The sequence below is a fragment of the Coregonus lavaretus genome (assembly GCF_964263955.1).
Source record: "Coregonus lavaretus genome assembly, chromosome: 30".
Classification (NCBI taxonomy): domain Eukaryota; kingdom Metazoa; phylum Chordata; class Actinopteri; order Salmoniformes; family Salmonidae; genus Coregonus; species Coregonus lavaretus.
In genome coordinates this window covers 37,592,481-37,614,801 of record NC_140017.1, presented here as the reverse complement: position 1 = coordinate 37,614,801, position 22,321 = coordinate 37,592,481, and the positions used below count along the sequence as shown (strand labels likewise).

Sequence of the window (22,321 nt, the reverse complement as noted above, 5' to 3'; positions counted from 1 at the left end):
CAAATACCGATATACATAGTTAGCGAGACATATGGACGATTCTAACTTACGCAGCTTTTTCCACATAGCATGGTGGCAGGCGACGAAGCCTTTACGAATAGCTGCACACACTTCCTCGTCATCCTTGGACCAAAACCCCCGCTGTTTCTTGATGAATTCCCATAAATAGTCCCGTGCGAATTGCGCTGCCTCGCGGCCTCCGTGGCCATCAAACACCGCGAAGAAAGCCACTGAACGCCGGGGGCGGTTATCACTCTCGGCCGCAGCCGGTGAACTCTCCACTGTCGATACTGCCAGTGCAGCTGCTGCACAACTTCGGTCCCCATTTTGTACATGTTGTGTCCATGCAACTGTAGTGGAGGCAGATAGAGGCTCGTTGTTTGCAGTCCGATCAGGCTGCTCGTTTTCAGGCACAGTGTCGACCGTCGAGCTATCCCCTTTGGCATCATCTTGTTCGTCCGAGTTAAGCTCGTCTTCCCCCGGCTCGGGCTCCACTACAACCTCGGTAACGTCCTCCATGTATTTCCTGCCTCCCTGGTCGGAGAAAACACTCACTCGCATCAACAATGCGTTTTCCATTGCCGTAGGGACGTCTTGCTTCAGATGCTGAGTGTTTGTAGTACCTAAAAAATGCCTTTAAAGTATTTTAACTTAAGTTTATGGCAGCTTAATGATCAATCATCCGCTTTCGGTCTTTGTTTATTTTCGAGTCTTGTAGGCATGCTCAGAAACGCACTGACGTCAGAGCTGTATCGGGGGGGGGGGGGGGGATTCTGGAAAATACTCCAGTGCGCCACCTACTGGATGTGTAAATGCTTCATAAACAACGGGTTAACTAACAGTGAAATGCTTACTTACGGGGCCCTTCCCAACAGTGCAGAGAGAAAAATAACACGAGGTGTGTATATATATATATATACACACACTGTATACATAGGGTACCAGTACCAAGTCAATGTTTTTTTTTTTTTCACCTTTATTTAACCAGGTAAGCCAGTTGAGAACAAGTTCTCATTTACAACTGCGACCTGGCCAAGATAAAGCAAAGCAGTGCGATAAAAACAACAACACAGTTACAGTGGGGAAAAAAAGTATTTAGTCAGCCACCAATTGTGCAAGTTCTCCCACTTAAAAAGATGAGAGGCCTGTAATTTTCATCATAGGTACACGTCAACTATGACAGACAAAATGAGCAAAAAAAATCCAGAAAATCACATTGTAGGATTTTGAATGAATTTATTTGCAAATTATGGTGGAAAATAAGTATTTGGTCAATAACAAAAGTTTCTCAATACTTTGTTATATACACTTTGTTGGCAATGACACAGGTCAAACGTTTTCTGTAAAAAAAAATATATATATATATATATAATATGCCATTTAGCAGACGCTTTTATCCAAAGCGACTTACAGTCATGCGTGCATACATTTTTGTGTATGGGTGGTCCCGGGGATCGAACCCACTACCTTGGCGTTACAAGCGCCGTGCTCTACCAGCTGAGCTACAGAGGACCACACTGTAAGTCTTCACAAGGTTTTCACACACTGTTGCTGGTATTTTGGCCCATTTCTCCATGCAGATCTCCTCTAGAGCAGTGATGTTTTGGGGCTGTCGCTGGGCAACATGGACTTTCAACTCCCTCCAAAGATTTTCTATGGGGTTGAGATCTGGAGACTGGCTAGGCCACTCCAGGACCTTGAAATGCTTCTTACGAAGCCACTCCTTCGTTGCCTGGGTGGTGTGTTTGGGATCATTGTCATGCTGAAAGACCCAAGGGTTAGGGTTAAACAAAGTGGTCCTACCTGAAATTGTCCAATAAGAACACAGGTTTTTGTTTTGCCACCTTGTGCCCTACTGAATACGACCCTGTCGCTGCCGTTACAACAACACTATCAATGATGTCACGGTCACTCACATCTCTGGCCTGCAGCCTTCAGGGACAGGTCTGTGTTCTTGTGACCGGCGCAGGTGCAATAGACCACGGCCTCTGGCGTCTCCGGGTAAGGTGCGGTAAGGTACGGTAAGGTGCGGTAAAGGTGCGGTAAGGTGCCTGGGAACCACAAACATGGTGTTATAATTACTTTTAATTTAGAATGTTGTCCTCAATTACTTATCTGGGTAAATAAAGTTTAGATGAATACAATCTTTCAGGCCTGTCGTTATCATTATGGACACTGGGCAGCCATCCATACAGGCTGTAAGTGATGGCAGATGTTTTGTTTCCATTGTTTATGAACACAAAACTCGCCAAACGTCTGCATCTCCCACAGCAGGATGCCAAACGTCCACACGTCCCCCTTGAAGCGGTAATAGTTGGTTCTGAAGTACTCAGGGAGGTACCAGCGTAGGGGCACACGTTCCTACACACATAACCGTACGTTGGAAATGGTTACCCTTTAAAACTCACACTAAGACCAACACATTTAGGGCCGGTTTCCTGGGACAGATCAAGCCTAATCCTGTGCTAAAAAGCATTGCCAATGCCCCTGTGACTGGGCTACCCCCCCAAATTTGCTACAGTATAAAATCTGACCCGTAGGTGTTTCCTGTGGTTTCTGTCAGCGTGTGTGTGTGACTGAACGATGTGTGTGTATTACATTTTACATTTACGTCATTTAGCAGACGCTCTTATCCAGAGCGACTTACAGTTAGTGAGTGCATACATTTTCATACTGGCCCCCCGTGGGAAACGAACCCACAACACTGGCGTTGCAAGCGCCATGCTCTACCAACTGAGTTACACGGGACTATAGGACAGGTTGTGTATCTGTGACTGTGTGTGTGAGACTGACCCGTGTGTGTGAGACTGACCCGTGGAAAATCACATTGTAGGATTTTTAATGAATTTATTAGCGAATTATTGTGGAAAATAAGTATTTGGTCAATAACAAAAGTTTCTCAATACTTTGTTATATACCCTTTGTTGGCAATGACACAGGTCAAACGTTTTCTGTAAGTCTTCACAAGGTTTTCACACACTGTTGCTGGTATTTTGGCCCATTCCTCCATGCAGATCTCTAGAGCAGTGATGTTTTGGGGCTGTCGCTGGGCAACACGGACTTTCAACTCCCTCCAAAGATTTTCTATGGGGTTGAGATCTGGAGACTGGCTAGGCCACTCCAGGACCTTGAAATGCTTCTTACGAAGCCACTCCTTCGTTGCCCGGGCGGTGTGTTTGGGATCATTGTCATGCTGAAAGACCCAGCCACGTTTCATCTTCAATGCCCTTGCTGATGGAAGGAGGTTTTCACTCAAAATCTCACGATACATGGCCCCATTCATTCTTTCCTTTACACGGATCAGTCGTCCTGGTCCCTTTGCAGAAAAACAGCCCCAAAGCATGATGTTTCCACCCCCATGCTTCACAGTAGGTATGGTGTTCTTTGGATGCAACTCAGCATTCTTTGTCCTCCAAACACGACGAGTTGAGTTTTTACCAAAAAGTTATATTTTGGTTTCATCTGACATTCTCCCAATCCTCTTCTGGATCATCCAAATTCACTCTAGCAAACTTCAGACGGCCTGGACATGTACTGGCTTAAGCAGGGGGACAGGTCTGGCACTGCAGGATTCGAGTCCCTGGCGGTGTAGTGTGTTACTGGTAGGCTTTGTTACTTTGGTCCCAGCTCTCTGCAGGTCATTCACTAGGTCCCCCCCGTGTGGTTCTGGGATTTTTGCTCACCGTTCTTGTGATCATTTTGACCCCACTGGGTGAGATCTTGCGTGGAGCCCCAGATCGAGGGAGATTATCAGTGGTCTTGTATGTCTTCCATTTCCTAATCATTGCTCCCACAGTTGATTTCTTTAAACCAAGCTGCTTACCTATTGCAGATTCAGTCTTCCCAGCCTGGTGCAGGTCTACAGGTAGGCAGGTAGCTTAGTGGGTAAGAGCGTTGTGCCAGTAACCGAAAGGTCGCTGGTTCTAATCCCCAAGCTGACTAGGTGAAAAATCTGCCGATGTGCCCTTAAGCAAGGCACTTAACCCTAATTGCTCCTGTAAGTCGCTCTGGATAAGAGCGTCTGCTAAATGACTAAAATGTAAAATGTAAATGTCTACAATTTTGTTTCTGGTGTCCTTTGACAGCTCTTTGGTCTTGGCCATAGTGGAGTTTGGAGTGTGACTGTTTGAGGTTGTGGACAGGTGTCTTTTATACTGATAACAAGTTCAAACAGGTGCCATTAATACAGGTAACGAGTGGAGGACAGAGGAGCCTCTTAAAGAAGAAGTTACAGGTCTGTGAGAGCCAGAAATCTTGCTTGTTTGTAGGTGACCAAATACTTATTTTCCACCATAATTTGCAAATAAATTCATTAAAAATCCTACAATGTGATTTTCTGGAGAAAAAAAAATCCTCAATTTGTCTGTCATAGTTGACGTGTACCTATGGTGAAAATTACAGGCCTCTCTCATCTTTTTAAGTGGGAGAACTTGCACAATTGGTGGCTGACTAAATACTTTTTTCCCCCACTGTACATATGGGGTAAACAAAACATAAAGTCAAAAATACAACAGAAAATATATATACAGTGTGTGCAAATGTAGTAAGTTATGGAGGTAGGGCAATACATTTAGGGTTGTACCTGGTAGGTTCGTTGATAATTTGTGTGAGATCGAGGGCATCTAGTTTAGATTGTAGGATGGCCGGGGTGTTAAGCATATCCCAGTTTAGGTCACCAAGCAGTACGAACTCTGAGGATAAATGGGGGGCAATCAATTCACATATGGTGTCCAGGGCACAGCTGGGGGCTGAGGGGGGTCTGTAGCAAGCGGCAACAGTGTGAGACTTATTTCTGGAAAGGTGGATTTTTAGAAGTAGAAGCTCAAACTGTTTGGGCACAGACCTGGATAGTATGATAGTATGTGCAGGGGTACGAGGTAATTGAGGTAGATATTGCCACTCCTATTTGACACATCTTCAATCTAAGCCTACTAGAAAGTGAGGCCTGGAGGGAAGCAAAAGTCATTCTGCTACCTAAGAATAGTAAAGCCCCCTTTACTGGCTCAAATAGCCGACCAATCAGCCTGTTACCAACCCTTAGTAAACTTTTGGGAAAAATGGTGTTTGACCAGATACAATGCTATTTTACAGTAAACAAATTGACAACAGACTTTCAGCACGCTTATAGGGAAGGACATTCAACAAGCACAGCACTTACACAAATGACTGATGATTGGCTGAGAGAAATTGATGATACAAATATTGTGGGAGCTGTTTTGTTAGACTTCAGTGAGGCTTTTGACATTATCGATCATAGTCTGCTGCTGGAAAAACGTATGTGTTATGGCTTTACACCCTGTGCTATATTGTGGATAAAGAGTTACCTGTCTAACAGAACACAAAGGGTGTTCTTTAATGGAAGCCTCTCCAACATCATCCAGGTAGAATCAGGAATTCCCCAGGGCAGCTGTCTAGGCCCTTTTTTCAATCTTTACTAACGACAGACCACTGGCTTTGAGTAAAGCCAGTGTGTCTATGTATGCGGATGACTCAACACTATACACGTCAGCTACTACAGCGACTGAAATGACTTCAACACTTAACAAAGAGTTGCAGTTAGTTTCAGAATGGGTGGCAAGGAATAAGTCAGTCCTAAATATGTCAAAAACTAAAAGCATTGTATTTGGGACAAATCATTCACTAAACCTCAACTAAATCTTTTTATGAATAATGTGGAAATTGAGCAAGTTGAGGTGACTAAACTGCTTGGAGTAATCCTGGATTGTAAACTGTCATGGTCAAAACATATTGATACAACAGTAGCTAAGATGGGGAGATGTCTGTCCATAATTAAGCCCTGCTCTGCCTTCTTAACAGCACTATCAACAAGGCAGGTCCTACAGGCCCTAGTTTTGTCGCACCTGGACTACTGTTCAGTAGTGTGGTCAGGTGCCACAAAGAGGGACTTAAGAAAATTACAATTGGCTCAAAACAGGGCAGCAGGTCTGGCCCTTAAATGTACATGGAGAGCTAACATTAATAATATGCATGTCAGTCTCTCATGGCTCAAAGTGGAGGAGAGATTGACTTCAGCACTACTTGTTTTTGTAAGAAGTGTTGACAAGCTGAATGTACCGAGCTGTCTGTTTGAACTACTGGCACACAGCTCGGACACCCATGCATACGCCACAAGACATGTCACCAGAGGTCTCTTCACAGTCCCCAAGTCCAGAACAGACTATGGGAGGCGCACAGTACTACATAGAGCCATGACTACATGGAACTCTATTCCACATCAAGTAACTGATGTAAGCAGTAGAAACAGATAAAACAGGTAAAACAGGTAAAAACACACCTTATGGAACAGCGGGGACTGTGAAGAGACACACACAGGGGTACAGACACACGCATACACACACAAACGCTAGCACACACACTCTACACACACGTACATTGTAATATTGTTGTATGGTGGGATTATACATGTTGTATTGTAGATATGTAGTGGTGTAATAATGTTATATGATGTACTGTTTTATATGTAATGTAAGTGCCTTAATGTGTTTGGACCCCAGGAAGAGAAGCTGCTGCCTTGGCAGGAACTAATGGGGACCCCTATTAAAAACAAATACAAATATGTACACTGAACAAAAATATAAACGCAACATGCAATAATTTCAAAGATTTTACTGAGTTACAGTTCATATAAGGACATCTGTCAATTGAAATAAATGAATTCGTCCCTAATCTATGGATTTCACATGACTGGGAATACAGATACAGTGGCTTGCGAAAGTATTCACCCCCCTTGGCATTTTTCCTATTTTGTTGCCTTACAACCTGGAATTAAAATAGATTTTTTGGGGGGTTTGTATCATTTGATTTACACAACATGCCTACCACTTTGAAGATGCAAAATATTTTTTCTTGTGAAACAAACAAGAAATAAGACAAAAAAACAGAACTTGAGCATGCATAACTATTCAACCCCCAAAGTAAATACTTTGTCGAGACACCTTTTGCAGCAATTACAGCTGCAAGTCTCTTGGGGTATGTCTCTATAAGCTTGGCACATCTAGCCACTGGGATTTTTGCTCATTCTTCAAGGAAAAACTGCTCCAGCTCCTTCAAGTTGGATGGGTTCCGCTGGTGTACAGCAATCTTTAAGTCATACCACAGATTCTCAATTGGATTCAGTGTGGGGATGGTGTTCTCGGGATGATGAGAGGTGTTGGGTCTGTGCCAGACATAGCGTTTTTCTTATGGCCAAAAAGGTCAATTTTAGTCTCATCTGACCAAAGTACCTTCTTCCATATGTTTGGGGAGTCTCCCACATGGCTTTTGTTAGCTTATTTTTTCTATAAGCAATGGCTTTTTACTGGCCACTCTTCCGTAAAGCCCAGCTCTGTGGAGTGTACGGCTTAAAGTGGTCCTATGGACAGATACTCCAATCTCCGCTGTGGAGCTTTACAGCTCCTTCAGGGTTATCTTTGGTCTCTTTGTTGCCTCTCTGATTAATGCCCTCCTTGCCTGGTTTTGGTGGGCGGCCCTCTCTTGGCAGGTTTGTTGTGGTGCCATATTCTTTCCATTTTTTAATAATAGATTTAATGGTGCTCCGTGGGATGTTGAAAGTTTAAGATTTTTTTTTATAACCCAACCCTGATCTGTACTTCTCCACAACTTTGTCCCTGACCTGTTTGGAGAGCTCCTTGGTCTTCATGGTGCCGCTTGCTTAATGGTGTTGCAGACTCTGGGGTCTTTCAGAACAGGTGTATATATACTGAGATCATGTGACAGATCATGTGACACTTAGATTGTACACAGGTGGACTTTATTTAACTAATTATGTGACTTCTGAAGGTAATTGGTTGCACCAGATCTTATGTAGGGGCTTCATAGCAAAGGGGGTGAATACATATGCACGCACCCCTTTTCCGTCATTTATTTTTTAGAATTTTTCGAAACAAGATATTTTTTAAATTTCACTTCACCAATTTGGACTATTTTGTGTATGTCCATTACATGAAATACAAATACAAATCCATTTAAATTACAGGTTGCAACAAAATAGGAAAAACGCCAAGGGGGATGAATACTTTTGCAAGGCACTGTATGCATCTGTTGGTCACAGATACCTTAAAAATAAAGCTAGTGGTGTGGATCAGAAAAACAGGCAGTACTTGGTGTGACCACCGTTGATCAGGCTGTTGATTGTGGCCTGTGGAATGTTGTCCCACTCCTCTTCATTGGCTGTGCGAATATTGGTGGGAACTGGAACACGCTGGAACATGCTGTCGTACATGTCGATCCAGAGCATCCCAAACATTCAGGCCGTGGAAGAACTGGGACATTTTCAGCTTCCAGGAATTGTGTACAGATCCTTGTCTCACATTATCGTCCTGAAACATGAGGTGATGGCGGTGGATGAATGGCACGACAATGGGCCTCAGGATCTCATCACGGTGTTTCTGTGCATTCAAATTGCCATTGATAAAATTCAATTGTGTTCGTTGTCTGTAGCTTATGCCTGCACATACCATAACCCCGCTGTCACCATGGGGCACTCTGTTCACAACGTTGACATCAGCAAACCGCTCGCCCACGCGACGCCATACACGCGGTCTGCCATCTGCCCGGTACAGTTGAAACCGGGATTCATCCGTGAAGAGCACACTTCTCCAGCGTGCCAGTGGCCATTGAAGGTGAGCATTTTCCCATTGAAGTCGGTCACGATGCCGAACTTCAGTCAGGTCAAGACCCTGGTGAGGATGACGAGCACGCAGATGAGCTTCCCTGAGACAGTTTCTGACAGTTTGTGCAGAAATTGTTCAGTTGTGCAAACCCACAGTTTCATCAGCTGTCCGGGTGGCTGGTCTCAGACGATCCTGCAGGTGAAGAAGCCGGATGTGTAGGTCCTGGGCTGGTTACACGTGGTCTGTGGTTGTGAGGCCGGTTGGACGTAATGACAAATTCTCTAAAACGACGCTGGAGGCGGCTTATGGTAGAGAAATGAACATTCAGTTCACTGGCAACAGCTCTGGTGGACATTCCTGCAGTCAGCATGCCAATTGCACGCTCCCTCAAAACTTGAGGCATCTGTGGCATTGTGTTTGTGTGACAAAACTGCATATTTGAGTGGCTTTATATTGTCCCCAGCACAAGGTGCACCTGTGTAATGATCATGCTGTTTAATCAGCTTCTTGATATGCCACACCTGTCAGGTGGATGGATTATCTTGGCAAAGGAGAAATGCTCACTAACAGGGATGTAAACAAATTTGAGCACAACATTTGCGAGAAATAAGCTTTTTTGTGCGTATGGAACATTTCTGGGATGTTTTAATTCAGCTCATGAAACATGGGACTAACACTTTATGTGTTGAGTTTATATTTTTGTTCAGTGTACTTATAGGTAGGGATAAAATGACTAGGCAACAGGATAGATAATAAACAGTAGACGCAGCATATGTGATGAGTCAAAAGAGTTAGTGCAAAAAGGGTCAATGTAGACATTTGGTTAACTATTTAGCAGTCTTATGGCTTGGGGGTAGAAGCTGTTCAGGGTCCTGTTGGTTCCAGACTTGGTGCATCGGTACCGCTTGCCGTGCGGTAGCAGAGAAAACAGCCTATGACTTGGATAGCTGGAGTCCTTGACCATTTTTAGGGTCTTCCTCTGAGACCGCCTGGTATAGAGGTCCTGGGTGGCAGGGAGCTCAGCCCCAGTGATGTACTGGGCCGTACGCACTACCCTCTGTAACGCCTTGCGTTCGGATGCCAAGCAATTGCCATACCAAGTGGTGATGCAGCCAGTCAAGATACTATCAATGGTGCAGCTGTATAGCTTTTTGAGGATCTGAGGGCCCATGCCAAATATTTTCAGCCTCCTGAGGGGGAAGTGGCATTTTCGTGCCTTCTTCACGACTGTGTTGGTGTGTGTGGACCATGTTATTTCCTTAGTTATGTGTACACTGAGGAACTTGAAGCTCTCGACCCATTCCACTACAGTCCCGTTGATGTGGATGGGGGCGTGCGCGGCCCTCCATTTCCTGTAGTCCACAATCAGCTCCTTTGTCTTGCTGACGTTGAGGGAGCGGTTGTTGTCCTGGGAACACGCTGGAAGGTCACTGACGACCTCCCTATAGGCTGTCTCATCGTCGTCGGTGATCAGGCCTATCACCGTCGTGTCGTCAGCAAACGTAATGATGGTGTTGGAGTCCTGCGTGGGTGAACAGGGAGTACAGGAGGGGACTAAGCACGCACCCCTGAGGGGCCCCCGTTTGAGGGTCAGTGTGGCAGATGTCTTGTTGCCTACCCTCACCACCTTAGAGGTGGCCATTCAGGAAGTCCAGGATCCAGTTGCAGAGGGAGGTGTTCAGTCCCTGGTTCCTTAGCTTAGTGATGAGCTTGGAGGGCACTATGGTGTTGAACGCTGAGCTGTAGTCAATGAACAGCATTCTCACATAGGTGTTCCTCTTGTCCAGGTGGGAGAGGGCAGTGTGGAGCGCAATAAAGATTGCGTCATCTGTGGATCTGTTGGGGCGGTATGCTAATTGGAGTGGGTCCAGGGTGTCTGGGATGATGGTGTTGATGTGAGCCATGACCAGCCTTTCAAAGCATTTTATGGCTGTGAGTGCTACGGGGCGATAGTCATTTTGACAGATTACCTTGCCGTTCTTGGGCACAGGGACAATGGTGGTCTGCTTGAAACATGTAGTTATTAAAGACTGGGTCAGGGAGAGATTGAAAACGTCAGTGAAAAAACACTTGCAATCTGGTCAGCGCATGCTCTGAGTACGCGTCCTGGTAATCCGTCTGGCCCTGCGGCCTTGTGAATGTTGACCAGTTTAAAGGTCTTGCTCACATCGGCTACGGAGAGATCACAGATGTGTTCCATGTTTTTGCTGCAGTACAAAGTGGTGTGTCCCAAATATGTACCGAGTTGGTACGTACTCTGATCCTAATAACTTTGTGAAACTTACCACAGGTTCCAAAGTCTAAACGTGCTGTATTCCAACTTCATTTGGTTATTTGCGGCATAGCTATTCATAGGTGCTATAGATATGTCAAGGCGCTGTGTATAGGTGTGGTGTGGAATCAGGCGCAGGCAGCAGAGGGTAAGTCCAACAAGACTTTACTAGCACAAAAATAATCCACAACAGCCCGGAGGCAAAAAGACGCACACAGGCGTAATGCAAGCGCACACACAGGTGCGTAAATCTCTCCTAACAACAAGGAGGAAACTACGGAAAATAGCGTACCGAAACAGGTAGCGCAACCACGACACGAACAATTACACACAACACTAACCTAACAACAAGGAAACTAAATAGGGTGCTAAATGAGACCTAACACAAAACAGGTGTGACTAACAGACAAAACCAAACAAACAAGAAACATAGAGCGGTGGCAGCTAGAACTCCGGAGACGACGACCGGCGAAACCTGCCCGAACAAGGAGGAGGAGCCGCCTCGGCCGAAACCGTGACAGTACCCCCCCCTTGACGCGCGGCTCCAGCCGCGCGCCGCCTCCAGCCGCGCGCCGCCTCCGGCCTCGGGGACGACCAGGGGAACGCGGAGCAGGGCGCGTAGGATGACCACGATGGAATTCGGTCATCAGGGACGGATCCAGAATGTCCCTCCTTGGCACCCAGCACCGCTCCTCCGGACCGTACCCCTCCCACTCCACGAGATATTGGAGACCCCCCATCCGGCGTCTCGAATCCAGGATGGTCCGAACCGTGTACGCCGGAGCCCCCTCGATGTCCAACGGGGGCGGAGGAGTCTCCTCAATCTCAAAGTCCTGGAGTGGACCAGCTACCACCGGCCTGAGGAGAGACACATGGAACGAGGGGTTAATATTCTTGTAATCAATAGGTAGTTCTAACCTGTAACTCACCTCGTTCAATCTCCTCAGGACTTTAAAAGGCCCCACAAACCGCCGACCCAGCTTCCGGCAGGGCAGGCGGAGGGGCAGGTTTTTGGTGGAGAGCCAGACTCGATCTCCAGGTGCGTACACTGGCCCCTCACTGCGGTGTAGGTCGGCGCTCGTCTTCTGTCGACGTATGGCACGCTGCAGATGGACGTGTGCAGCGTCCCACGTCTCCTCCGAGCGCCGCACCCACTCATCCACAGCGGGGGCCTCGATCTGGCTCTCATGCCATGGTGCCAGAACCGGCTGGTACCCTAATACACACTGAAAAGGGGTTAGTTGGGTGGAGGAGTGGCGGAGAGAGTTCTGTGCCATCTCGGCCCAGGGCACATATCTCGCCCACTCCTCCGGCCGGCCCTGACAATATGACCTCAGAAACCTACCCACATCCTGGTTGACTCGTTCAACCTGCCCATTACTCTCCGGGTGGTAACCCGAGGTAAGGCTCACCGAGACCCCCAAACGTTCCATAAATGCTCTCCATACTCTGGAGGTAAACTGGGGGCCTCGATCGGACACTATATCCTCGGGCACCCCGTAATGCCGGAAGACGTGAGTAAATAGAGCCTCAGCGGTCTGTAGGGCCGTAGGAAGACCCGGCATTGGAAGGAGACGACAGGCCTTCGAGAACCGATCCACAACGACCAGGATGGTGGTATTCCCCTGTTCTGAGGGAAGATCGGTAACAAAATCCACCGACAGGTGAGACCAGGGTCGTTGTGGAACGGGCAGGGGCTGTAATTTACCCCTGGGCAAGTGTCTGGGCGCCTTACACTGGGCACACACTGAGCAGGAGGAGACATAAACCCTCACATCCCTGGCTAACGTTGGCCACCAGTACTTCGTACTAAGGCAGTGCACCGTCCGGCCAATACCCGGATGTCCAGAGGAGGGGGACGTGTGAGCCCAATAAATCAGCCGATCCCGGACCTCGAGCGGGACGTACACCCGACCCACCGGACACTGTGGAGGACTAGGCTCGGTGCGTAACGCCCGCTCGATCTCCGCATCGACCTCCCACACCACCGGTGCCACCAGACAAGACTCCGGTAGTATGGGAATGGACTCCACGCACCTCTCCTCCGTGTCATACCGACGGGACAGAGCATCTGCCTTCCCGTTCTGGGACCCAGGGATGTAAGTGATCTTGAACACAAACCGGGCGAGAAACATAGTCCATCGAGCCTGGCGAGGATTCAGTCTCCTAGCTGCCCGAATGTATTCCAGGTTACGATGGTCGGTCAGAATGAGGAAAGGGTGCTGAGCCCCCTCAAGCCAATGCCTCCACACCTTTAGGGCCTGTACTACGGCTAACAGCTCCCTGTCCCCTACGTCATAATTCCGCTCCGCCGGACTGAGCTTCTTAGAATAAAAAGCACAGGGGCGGAGCTTAGGTGGTGTACCGGATCGTTGAGAAAGAACTGCCCCGATACCGGCCTCAGACGCGTCTACCTCAACTTGGAAGGGTAAAGTGGGATCCGGGTGCGCCAACACCGGGGCCGAGGTAAACAGGTCCTTCAGTCTCCCAAAGGCCCTGTCCGCCTCCGCTGACCACTGCAAGCGCACCGGACCCCCCTTCAGAAGAGACGTTATGGGAGCTGCCACCTGTCCAAAACCCCGGATAAACCTCCGGTAGTAATTCGCAAAACCCAAGAACCGCTGCACCTCTTTAACCGTAGTTGGGGTTTGCCAATTACGCACGGCGGACACTCGGTCCACCTCCATTCTCACCCCTGACGCAGACAACTGGTAACCCAAAAAGGAAACTGACTCCTGGAAGAACAGACATTTCTCAGCTTTGACATACAGGTCATGCTCCAACAGTCTCCTCAATACCCTGCGCACCAGGGCTACATGCTCGGCCCGAGTAGCACTGTACACAAGAATATCATCTATGTACACCACTACTCCCTGCGCCTGCATGTCCCGGAAAAGTTCGTCTACAAACGATTGGAAGACTGATGGAGCATTCATTAACCCATATGGCATGACGAGATACTCGTAATGGCCGGATGTAGTACTAAATGCTGTCTTCCACTCATCGCCCTCCCTAATACGCACCAAGTTATATGCGCTCCTGAGATCCAATTTTGTGAAGAACCTTGCCCCGTGTAAGGACTCCGTCATGGTCCCAATCAGAGGAAGTGGATAGCTGTACTTCACCGTCACCTGATTGAGACCGCGGTAATCAATACATGGACGCAAACCTCCATCCTTTTTCTTCACAAAAAAGAAGCTCGAGGACGCGGGAGAAGTGGAGGTCCGTATGTATCCCTGTCTCAGAGACTCGGCAATGTAAGTCTCCATTGCCCTTTTCTCCTCCTGTGACAAAGGAGGAGAAAGGTGACAAAGGATACACATGGCTCCGCTGAAGCGCTGCTCCTGTCTGGAGGTCTATCGCACAATCCCCTTGTCTATGAGGTGGCAACTGTGCCGCTCTGGTCTTACTGAACACGAGCGCCAAATCCTCATACTCAGGAGGAATGTGCAGTGCTGGCATCTGGTTCGGACTCTCCACCGAGGTCGCCCCTACGGAAACACCCAGACATAACCCCTCACACTGAGCAGACCACCCTTTAAGAGCTTTCTCTCGCCACGAAATAGTAGGATCATGGGTCATCAACCAGGGAAGCCCCAGTACCACCGGATACGCAGGAGAGTCGATAAGATAGAGTTGAATCGTCTCCTCATGACCCCCCTGCGTCATCATCCTAAGTGGCGCTGTGACCTCCCCAATCAACCCAGATCCTAACGGACGACTATCTAGGGCATGTACAGGAAAGGGGTTTTCGACTGGAAGGAGGGGAATCCCTAACTTAACACAGAATCTCCGGTCTACAAAATTCCCAGCTGCGCCTGAATCGACTAGCGCCTTATGCTGGGACCGAGGTGCAACCTGTGGGAAACAAACAGGTAAGGTAAAGTGAACGACAGAAAGCTCTGGGTAAGTAGGGCGCCTACTCACCTGGGTGGACTCCCCACTGTATGACCTGCTCTCTCCCTCACCAGGGGACCCTCCCCAGCACCTAGCCGCGGTGTGCCCTCCGCGCCCACACTTGGTGCAGGAGACTGCCCCCCTCGGGCTCCTACCTCTTCTCCCTCTAGCGCCAGCACCTCCAAGCTCCATCGGACACTGCTCGGAGGCGCTGGAGGGTGGAATGGGGGGCCCCCACCTGGGACGTCCGCGGGTCGCCAGCAGGTTGTCCAGTCGAATGGCCATGTCCACCAGCTGGTCAAAGGTGAGTGTGGTGTCCCTGCAGGCTAACTCCCTGCGGACGTCCTCCCGAAGGCTGCATCTGAAGTGGTCTATGAGGGCCCTCTCATTCCACCCCGCATCAGCCGCTAGAGTCCGGAACTCCAGCGCAAACGCCTGAGCGCTCCTCATCCCCTGTCGGAGGTGGAATAGACGTTCCCCCGCCGCTCTCCCCTCTGGTGGATGGTCGAAGACCGCACGGAAGCGACGGGAGAACTCCGCGTAGGTGACTGTGGCGGCGTCTATTCCCCTCCATTCGGCGTTGGCCCACTCCAACGCCTTGCCGGTGAGACAGGAGATGAGGGCGGAAACGCTCTCGTATCCCGAGGGCGCCGGGTGTATGGTGGCCAGGTAGAGCTCCACTTGTAGGAGGAACCCCTGACACCCGGCAGCGGTGCCGTCGTACGCCCTCGGGAGCGAGAGCCGAATCCCACTGGGTTCCGGTCGATGGACGGGCTGGCTGTCCGGTGGTGAAGGTGATGGTGCGATAGGTGGGGCTGTGGGAACCCCGCTGGTCTCCCATCGACGAAGGGTGTCCATGACGCCCTCCAAGGCGTGCCCGATACGGTTGATCCGGTGCTCTTGTCCAAGGAGACGCTCCTCCATGGTGTCGACGGGTGCTCCTGCTGATTCCATTATGTGGTGTGTAATTCTGTCAAGGCGCTGTGTATAGGTGTGGTGTGGAATCAGGCGCAGGCAGCAGAGGGTAAGTCCAACAAGACTTTACTAGCACAAAAATAATCCACAACAGCCCGGAGGCAAAAAGACGCACACAGGCGTAATGCAAGCGCACACACAGGTGCGTAAATCTCTCCTAACAACAAGGAGGAAACTACGGAAAATAGCGTACCGAAACAGGTAGCGCAACCACGACACGAACAATTACACACAACACTAACCTAACAACAAGGAAACTAAATAGGGTGCTAAATGAGACCTAACACAAAACAGGTGTGACTAACAGACAAAACCAAACAAACAAGAAACATAGAGCGGTGGCAGCTAGAACTCCGGAGACGACGACCGGCGAAACCTGCCCGAACAAGGAGGAGGAGCCGCCTCGGCCGAAACCGTGACAAGATACTAATACTGTATATACAAAACTACCATTATTATGGATAAGCTCACAGATGACCTGATCAAGTACAAGGACTGTCTTGGCGAAATATTTGACCACCGCTGAGTACATTGACTCCCTGCAGACCTTTGAGATCCGGGACAGTGACATCTTTCTGGTCACTTACCTTAAATCAGGTGAGTGACAAATCTACTGGGTGGATAAACAGCTTTTGAGATGGTCCAGACACTTATCATACTTGGGTGTCCTTGACATGAAAAAGGTTGAGAACCTTTGCTTGGTTTAGGTAATCAGTGAGGGGAGAGAGCATGAAAACAGATTTTTTAGAAAGTTAAAGGGACAATCCGGGATTAGAACATAATCTTTGGAATTTTAAATGAGTGATATTTGTTGATTCTTAAAGAATATAACTCATAAATGCCTCATGAGGTTAGTTCAACTATCTTAACGCTTGTTTTACTCCAGCCCCTTCAGCTCTGGCAGGGTGACCGCTTTGTTGTTTTTCGAATCGCCCTTTAACCAAGTTCCCCCCCCCCAGAGCTCTATGACTGACACCTTTCATGATGCTGACCTGTGGGAACTATCTGGGCACAGCAAATCATCACCTCTATCTGTGAGTCAGAGGTGGGTGATGTCTATCCCAACAACTTGGAGATGATGCCATGGCTGGAGTATATGGAAAAACGCCCTGACAATTCCTTACGTCGCAACCCGCGGCTATTCGCCTCCAACCTCACCCCCGTACTCATGCCCCCAGGCCTGAGGAACAAGAAGGCAAAGGTAGGCAGAGGAGGGGATGATGGAGGCCCTACTGTATGGTTTGCGTCCCAAATACCACCCTATTCTCTTTTATAGTGCACTACTTTTGACCAGGGCCCAAAGGGCTGTAAATGTATAGTAAATGCCTTCTCTTGTTCTTTGCCAGATGATCTATGTGATGCGGAACCCAAAGGACAACATGATTTCCTACTATCGCTGGTGTATTAACTGGGCCATGTTTGAGACCCCAAAGAGCTTCGAGGACTTTCTGGACCAGTGGTTAGCAGGGAATGGTAGAGTAAAGACATCATTCATATAACACCATGGTTGGGTCCCAAATGGAACCCTATTCCCTACATAGTGCACTCATTTTGACCAGGGGCCAATAGGGCTCTGTGCACTATATACGGAATAGGGTGCAATTTTCGGACTCAACAGCCTGTTATGAACCTGACAGCCTGTGTCCTAAATGTCAACCTATTCACTATATAGTGCGCTACTTTTGACTAACCCATGAATACTGTAACTTCATGTTCCTTTTTAATCAGGATCTGAAGATAGCCATGCATGAGAGAACTCCCCAAGTTCTCTCATGTCACCCCGCTCCTCTGCACAAACCATGGTGCTTGCCTACGGAGCTGTGAGGGGAACGGCACCTCCTTACCTTCAGGCTCTGATCAGACCCTACACCCAAAACGAGGACACTACATTCATCCACCTCTGGCATGCTAGCCCCCCTACCTCTAAGGAAGCACAGTTCCCGCTCAGCCCAGTCAAAACTATTCGCTGCTCTGGCACCCCAGTGGTGGAACAAGCTCCCTCACGACGCCAGGACAGCGGAGTCACTGACCACCTTCCGGAGACACTTGAAACCCTACCTCTTTAAGGAATACCTGGAATAGTATAACAGTAATCCTTCTACACCCCCCCTCCCGAGTGGTGGTTGTCCCACTGGTTATCCTAAGTTGAATGCACCAATTTGTAAGTCGCTCTGGATAAGAGCGTCTGCTAAATGACTTAAATGTAATGACCTTGGTGACACAAGCTGTTATGACCCTGTTATTGCCCGACAGTTGGTGCTTCGTCCTGGTTTGACCACATCAGAGAGTGGCACAGTGAGGGAGACCAGTACAACATCCTGTTTCTGACCTATGAGGACATGATCATGGTAAGATATTACAGACTCATTTTACACCTCTGACCTGTGCTGTGCTAGCTATCTAGAGACATTCAACCAGCCTGGCTTGCCTATCCCGAATCTCTTGGGCCACTCCACTCAACCAACCTCAGGGCAGTGGCCTTCACCACTCGACCAACCTCAGGGCAGTGGCCTTCACCACTCAACCAACCTCAGGGCAGTGGCCTTCACCACTCAACCAACCTCAGGGCAGTGGCCTTCACCACTCAACCAACCTCAGGGCAGTGGCCTTCACCACTCAACCAACCTCAGGGCAGTGGCCTTCACCACTCAACCAACCTCAGGGCAGGGGTTTCATCTTTAATGGACATGTTCCTTTTTTTCTCAGGATCTGAAGATAGCCATGCTGAAGATCTGCCACCTGAATGAAGCAGACATCATCAAGATAGTGGAAAAAGCCACGTTCAAAAACATGAAACACGACCCCAAGGCCAACTATGAGTTCATACCAGAGGACATGCTCAAAAAGGGGCAGTTCCTACGCAAATGCCTGTATTCACACAGCATCTCTATAGCAGTGCTGATCTAGGACCAGTTGTGCCTTTTAGATCCTAATGAATAAGATTACATGGGGGGGGCTGATCCTAGATCAGAACACCTACTCTGAAATGCTTCATGAATATGGGCCTGAGATTGGGGAAAAAACCCAGATTGTAAATAAACTGCATATAAACCATTTATAATGCTCTTCCTCTGAATAATGACCTGTTGGTTGTGCTGCGCCGGGTCAAATCGGGGACTGGAAGAACCGTGTTCACGGTGGCCCAGAGTGAGAGGTTTGACCAGGTCTATGAGGAGCGGATGAAGGACGTGACTCTGAAGTTCATCCGGGACATGGATCAACAATCAGAGTGATGGGAGCCTCAGCCCCTGGCTTCCTCCTCCTCCTCCTCGCCTTTCAGTTCCAACAGCCGAGCGATGATCCAGACTTGGAAGGATGGCAATGCAATAATACAGTGATGGAAGGGAGGAGACTGCAGCTCTGCCGCCACAAACTACACAGTGGACATCAGCCATGGGCATTCATGTCAATTATCTGTTGAATGTACCAAAACTTGATATCCATTACAGATAGATACAATACTTCATTAATCCCAGAAGGGGGATTTTTTAAATAATGATAAAGTTCTATCGTGTTTCTGCATGATCTTTATAATGAGGTGAATGGGGTAGGAATACTCATCATGACAGACTCAATTCCTGAACCATTATTCTGTTATTCTAATAATGATCCCTCCTTGAAGAGGAAATAAAAGAAACGAGACTGTCAGTCTCAGATCTGTATTTGAATGAATTATTTATATTTGAGGAATATTGTGCGTGTGCGCAACGAAAGAGAATGCTCGCTGATTGCACAGCCCGGAACCAAAGTGAAGGGGAAATGGAACTCGCCCGGACACATTGACAAAGAACAATTTTCTGTTTAGATTCTCACATGTGTAGTCAGCGAGACCGGTGGCTAAAAAATATTTGAACGCTTTCTCGCTTTACCTCTCAAACAAGATGGGGAAGAAACGGTCGAGTGAAGATGTGGATGAGTCCAACACGCATGCGAAGAAAGGAAAAGTATCTGAGACAGCGGAGTTCAATGGAACCGTTTTTAAAGCCATGTTGAAGGAGCCGACCAAGGCAATGAAGGGTGAGTGGCAGTGTTGCTATTAGCTACCGTTAGCTAGCTAGCTACAATGGCGCTATAACATTTTACATTTACATTTTAGTAATTTAGCAGACGCTCTTATCCAGAGCGACTTACAGGAACAATTAGGGTTAAGTGCCTTGCTTAAGGGCACATCGACCGATTTTTCACCTAGTCGGCTCGGGGATTAGAACCAGCGACCTTTCGGTTACTGGACAACGCTCTTACCCACTAAGCTACCTGCCGCCCTAATAACGTATTGTTCTCAACTTTGCAGTGATATGATTGCACTCTTTGTTTTCATTATTTTGCAGATAGGATGTCAATTATCAAAGGTGTTAGCTGTGTTGTCATTGAATATGTCAATACTAAACAACCGCTGTCTGTTTTCAAAACTCGTTCTCTCTGCACTGCAGGCTTGGATACATTCATCACGACAGCAAAGAAGCTGCCATGCTCTGACCTGTATGACGTCGTTGAGGGCTACATCAAGATCTCCATGGAGTGTTCTGAGATCTTCAAACTGCTGGAGGGAGACAAGCAGAAGGAGAGCGAAGTACGTAGAGTACAGCATTTGCTTCTGTCAGTCTCCTGTTCACTGGAAATCAGTCTATTCACTCACTCACACACACTATGTAATAATCTGTTAGACATCACATTGTCCTTGTCTCTGTCCAGATGATGGTGATCTTCCAGAGTTTGGAGATGATTCTGCTACGTACGGCCAGTGATCTCTCTCATTTCAGCATGGTGGGATCCACTATAGTCAAGAAGGCTGTCTCCAGCATTATGAAACTCATACAGACATCCCTACACTCAGAAAACCACAGGTACATTGGAACATGAAGCAAGTTTTGTTTGAACAAAATCCAGATTGTGTGTTTGTGTGTGTGTGTGTGTGTGTGTCTCTCTCAATCTAACATAGTGTTGCCGTCTCCTCTGGGCCAGGTTTGTCCGTCAGTGCCTGAGTTTCCTGTCAGCCATGGTGTCCCAGGGAGCAGACACAGCCAGAGAAGTCTTCAGCCACTTCCACTTCACCAAAGGCCTGTCTGCTCTGGCCAAGAGGAAGGATAAGATGGTAAGAGACCTGGCTAGTGTCTGGCTGCATCCCAAACGGCACCCTATTTCCTATATAGTGCACTACTTTTGACCAGGGCCCCATAGGGAATAGGGTGCCATTTGGTGCACCCTCTGTATGAAGGGTTTATAGTCCTCTTTAGTGTCGTTGAAAACCAACTGTTGGGTTCCTCTGCTCTTCTGTAGTGTCGTGTATAACTAAGGCCAAGAGGTCATCCTGACCGTTTGATCTGAACAGGAACCACTATGTCCCATAGTTAGAACCAGGGCTTGGATTCAGGTTATAACTATACATCTCTAACCACTAGTATTCTGTGATCACATTCATCTCTCTCTCTCTCGGTCTCTCTCTCTCTCTTTCGCTCTCTGTCTCTCTCTCTGTCTCCCTGTCTCTCTCTCTCTCTCTCTCTCTCTCTCTCTCTCCCTCTCTCTGTCTCTCTCTCTCTCTCTCTCTGTCTCTCTCTGTCTCTCTCTCTCTCTCTCTCTGTCTCTCTCTGTCTCTCTCTCTCTCTACCTCTGTCTCTCTCTCTCTAGGGTAGACCTGATGTCCGCATGGCTTACATCCAGTTTGCCCTCTCCATCCTGGTCTCTGGTGACAACGCTACTATTGGACAACTACTGGAGATGAAAGGTCAGGATTATACTACATTTCAAAACGACGGAAGATATAACAAGAATAATGCGAATAAAATACGTTTGAAAATATAGGAATATAGGCCTACCTTTCCAGTGTTTCATGATGAAATGTTTTATTGTTTGTCAGATTTCCTGCCAGACATTCTAAGCAGCGGACTGAAGGAGGATCGTATATCCATTGTCAACCTGATTCTGTCTACTCTGCAGACTAAGGTAGGGCCTACTCTCTTATCTCAGTGACTTGTCATTTCCACCTTTTAGTTGTCAGGGTAATGAGTGAAAAGGGCTATTTAGTCAGGATGATTAGGAGACGTTATAAGGTGGTTGTACGTGCTCATGACAAGTATTATAGTGCATTAATAACTGCATCCTAATGCAGACTTTAAGTGACGTGTAACAGAGTGTTTCCTCTGCTGAAGGTGGTCCAGAGCAAAGCCATCAGTAAGACCCAGAAGGTACGTTTCTTCACCCCGTCTCTCCTGGCCCAGATTGCATCTCTCTACAGGTGGAATGGCATTGTGGATGCAAGCACAGACGACAGCAAGGTAATGGCTCTATCCAATAGTTTTCTCTCTCTCTCTCTCTCTCTCTCTCTGTTAGAGCTTTGGGCCAGTAACCGAAAGGTCACTGGTTAGAATCCCGGAGATGACAAGGTGAAAAAATCTGTTGCTGTGCCCTTGAGCAAGGCATTTAACCCCAATTGCTCCAGGGGCGCTGGACAACGGTGACCCTGGCCATGACCCCACTCCCTGGGGGTGTCTCCAGGGGGCATCGGGATATGCAAGAAACACATTTCCGTTACACCCCCTACATGATT

The 22,321-nt window shown here is 48.0% G+C and overlaps 2 protein-coding genes and 1 pseudogene across 3 annotated transcripts in view; 2 read left to right on the top strand and 1 right to left on the bottom strand.

Moving 5' to 3' along the window:
* The window catches only part of LOC311105440 (protein phosphatase 1D-like), a 30,577-nt gene extending 29,864 nt beyond the window's left edge, over nt 1-713 (bottom strand). The window contains exon 1 of the mRNA XM_084147590.1: nt 51-713. Coding sequence (XP_084003716.1) covers nt 51-579 — 529 coding nt within the window. The 5' untranslated portion in view covers nt 580-713. The remainder of the gene's footprint in view (nt 1-50) is intronic.
* Nucleotides 714-16,234: 15,521 nt separating this feature from the next.
* LOC311105558 (amine sulfotransferase-like) lies at nt 16,235-19,010 on the top strand (annotated as a pseudogene). The gene is made up of 6 exons: nt 16,235-16,378; nt 16,780-16,978; nt 17,124-17,250; nt 18,031-18,125; nt 18,484-18,647; nt 18,886-19,010. The product of its transcript is annotated as an amine sulfotransferase-like (transcript).
* Nucleotides 19,011-19,608: 598 nt separating this feature from the next.
* Nucleotides 19,609-22,321, top strand: part of LOC311105921 (nucleolar pre-ribosomal-associated protein 1-like) — a 61,237-nt gene continuing 58,524 nt past the window's right edge. The window contains exons 1-7 of the mRNA XM_084148157.1: nt 19,609-19,794; nt 20,208-20,347; nt 20,470-20,621; nt 20,740-20,869; nt 21,403-21,499; nt 21,632-21,717; nt 21,924-22,049. Of these exons, the coding sequence (XP_084004283.1) occupies nt 19,659-19,794; nt 20,208-20,347; nt 20,470-20,621; nt 20,740-20,869; nt 21,403-21,499; nt 21,632-21,717; nt 21,924-22,049 (867 nt within the window). The 5' untranslated portion in view covers nt 19,609-19,658. The remainder of the gene's footprint in view (nt 19,795-20,207; nt 20,348-20,469; nt 20,622-20,739; nt 20,870-21,402; nt 21,500-21,631; nt 21,718-21,923; nt 22,050-22,321) is intronic.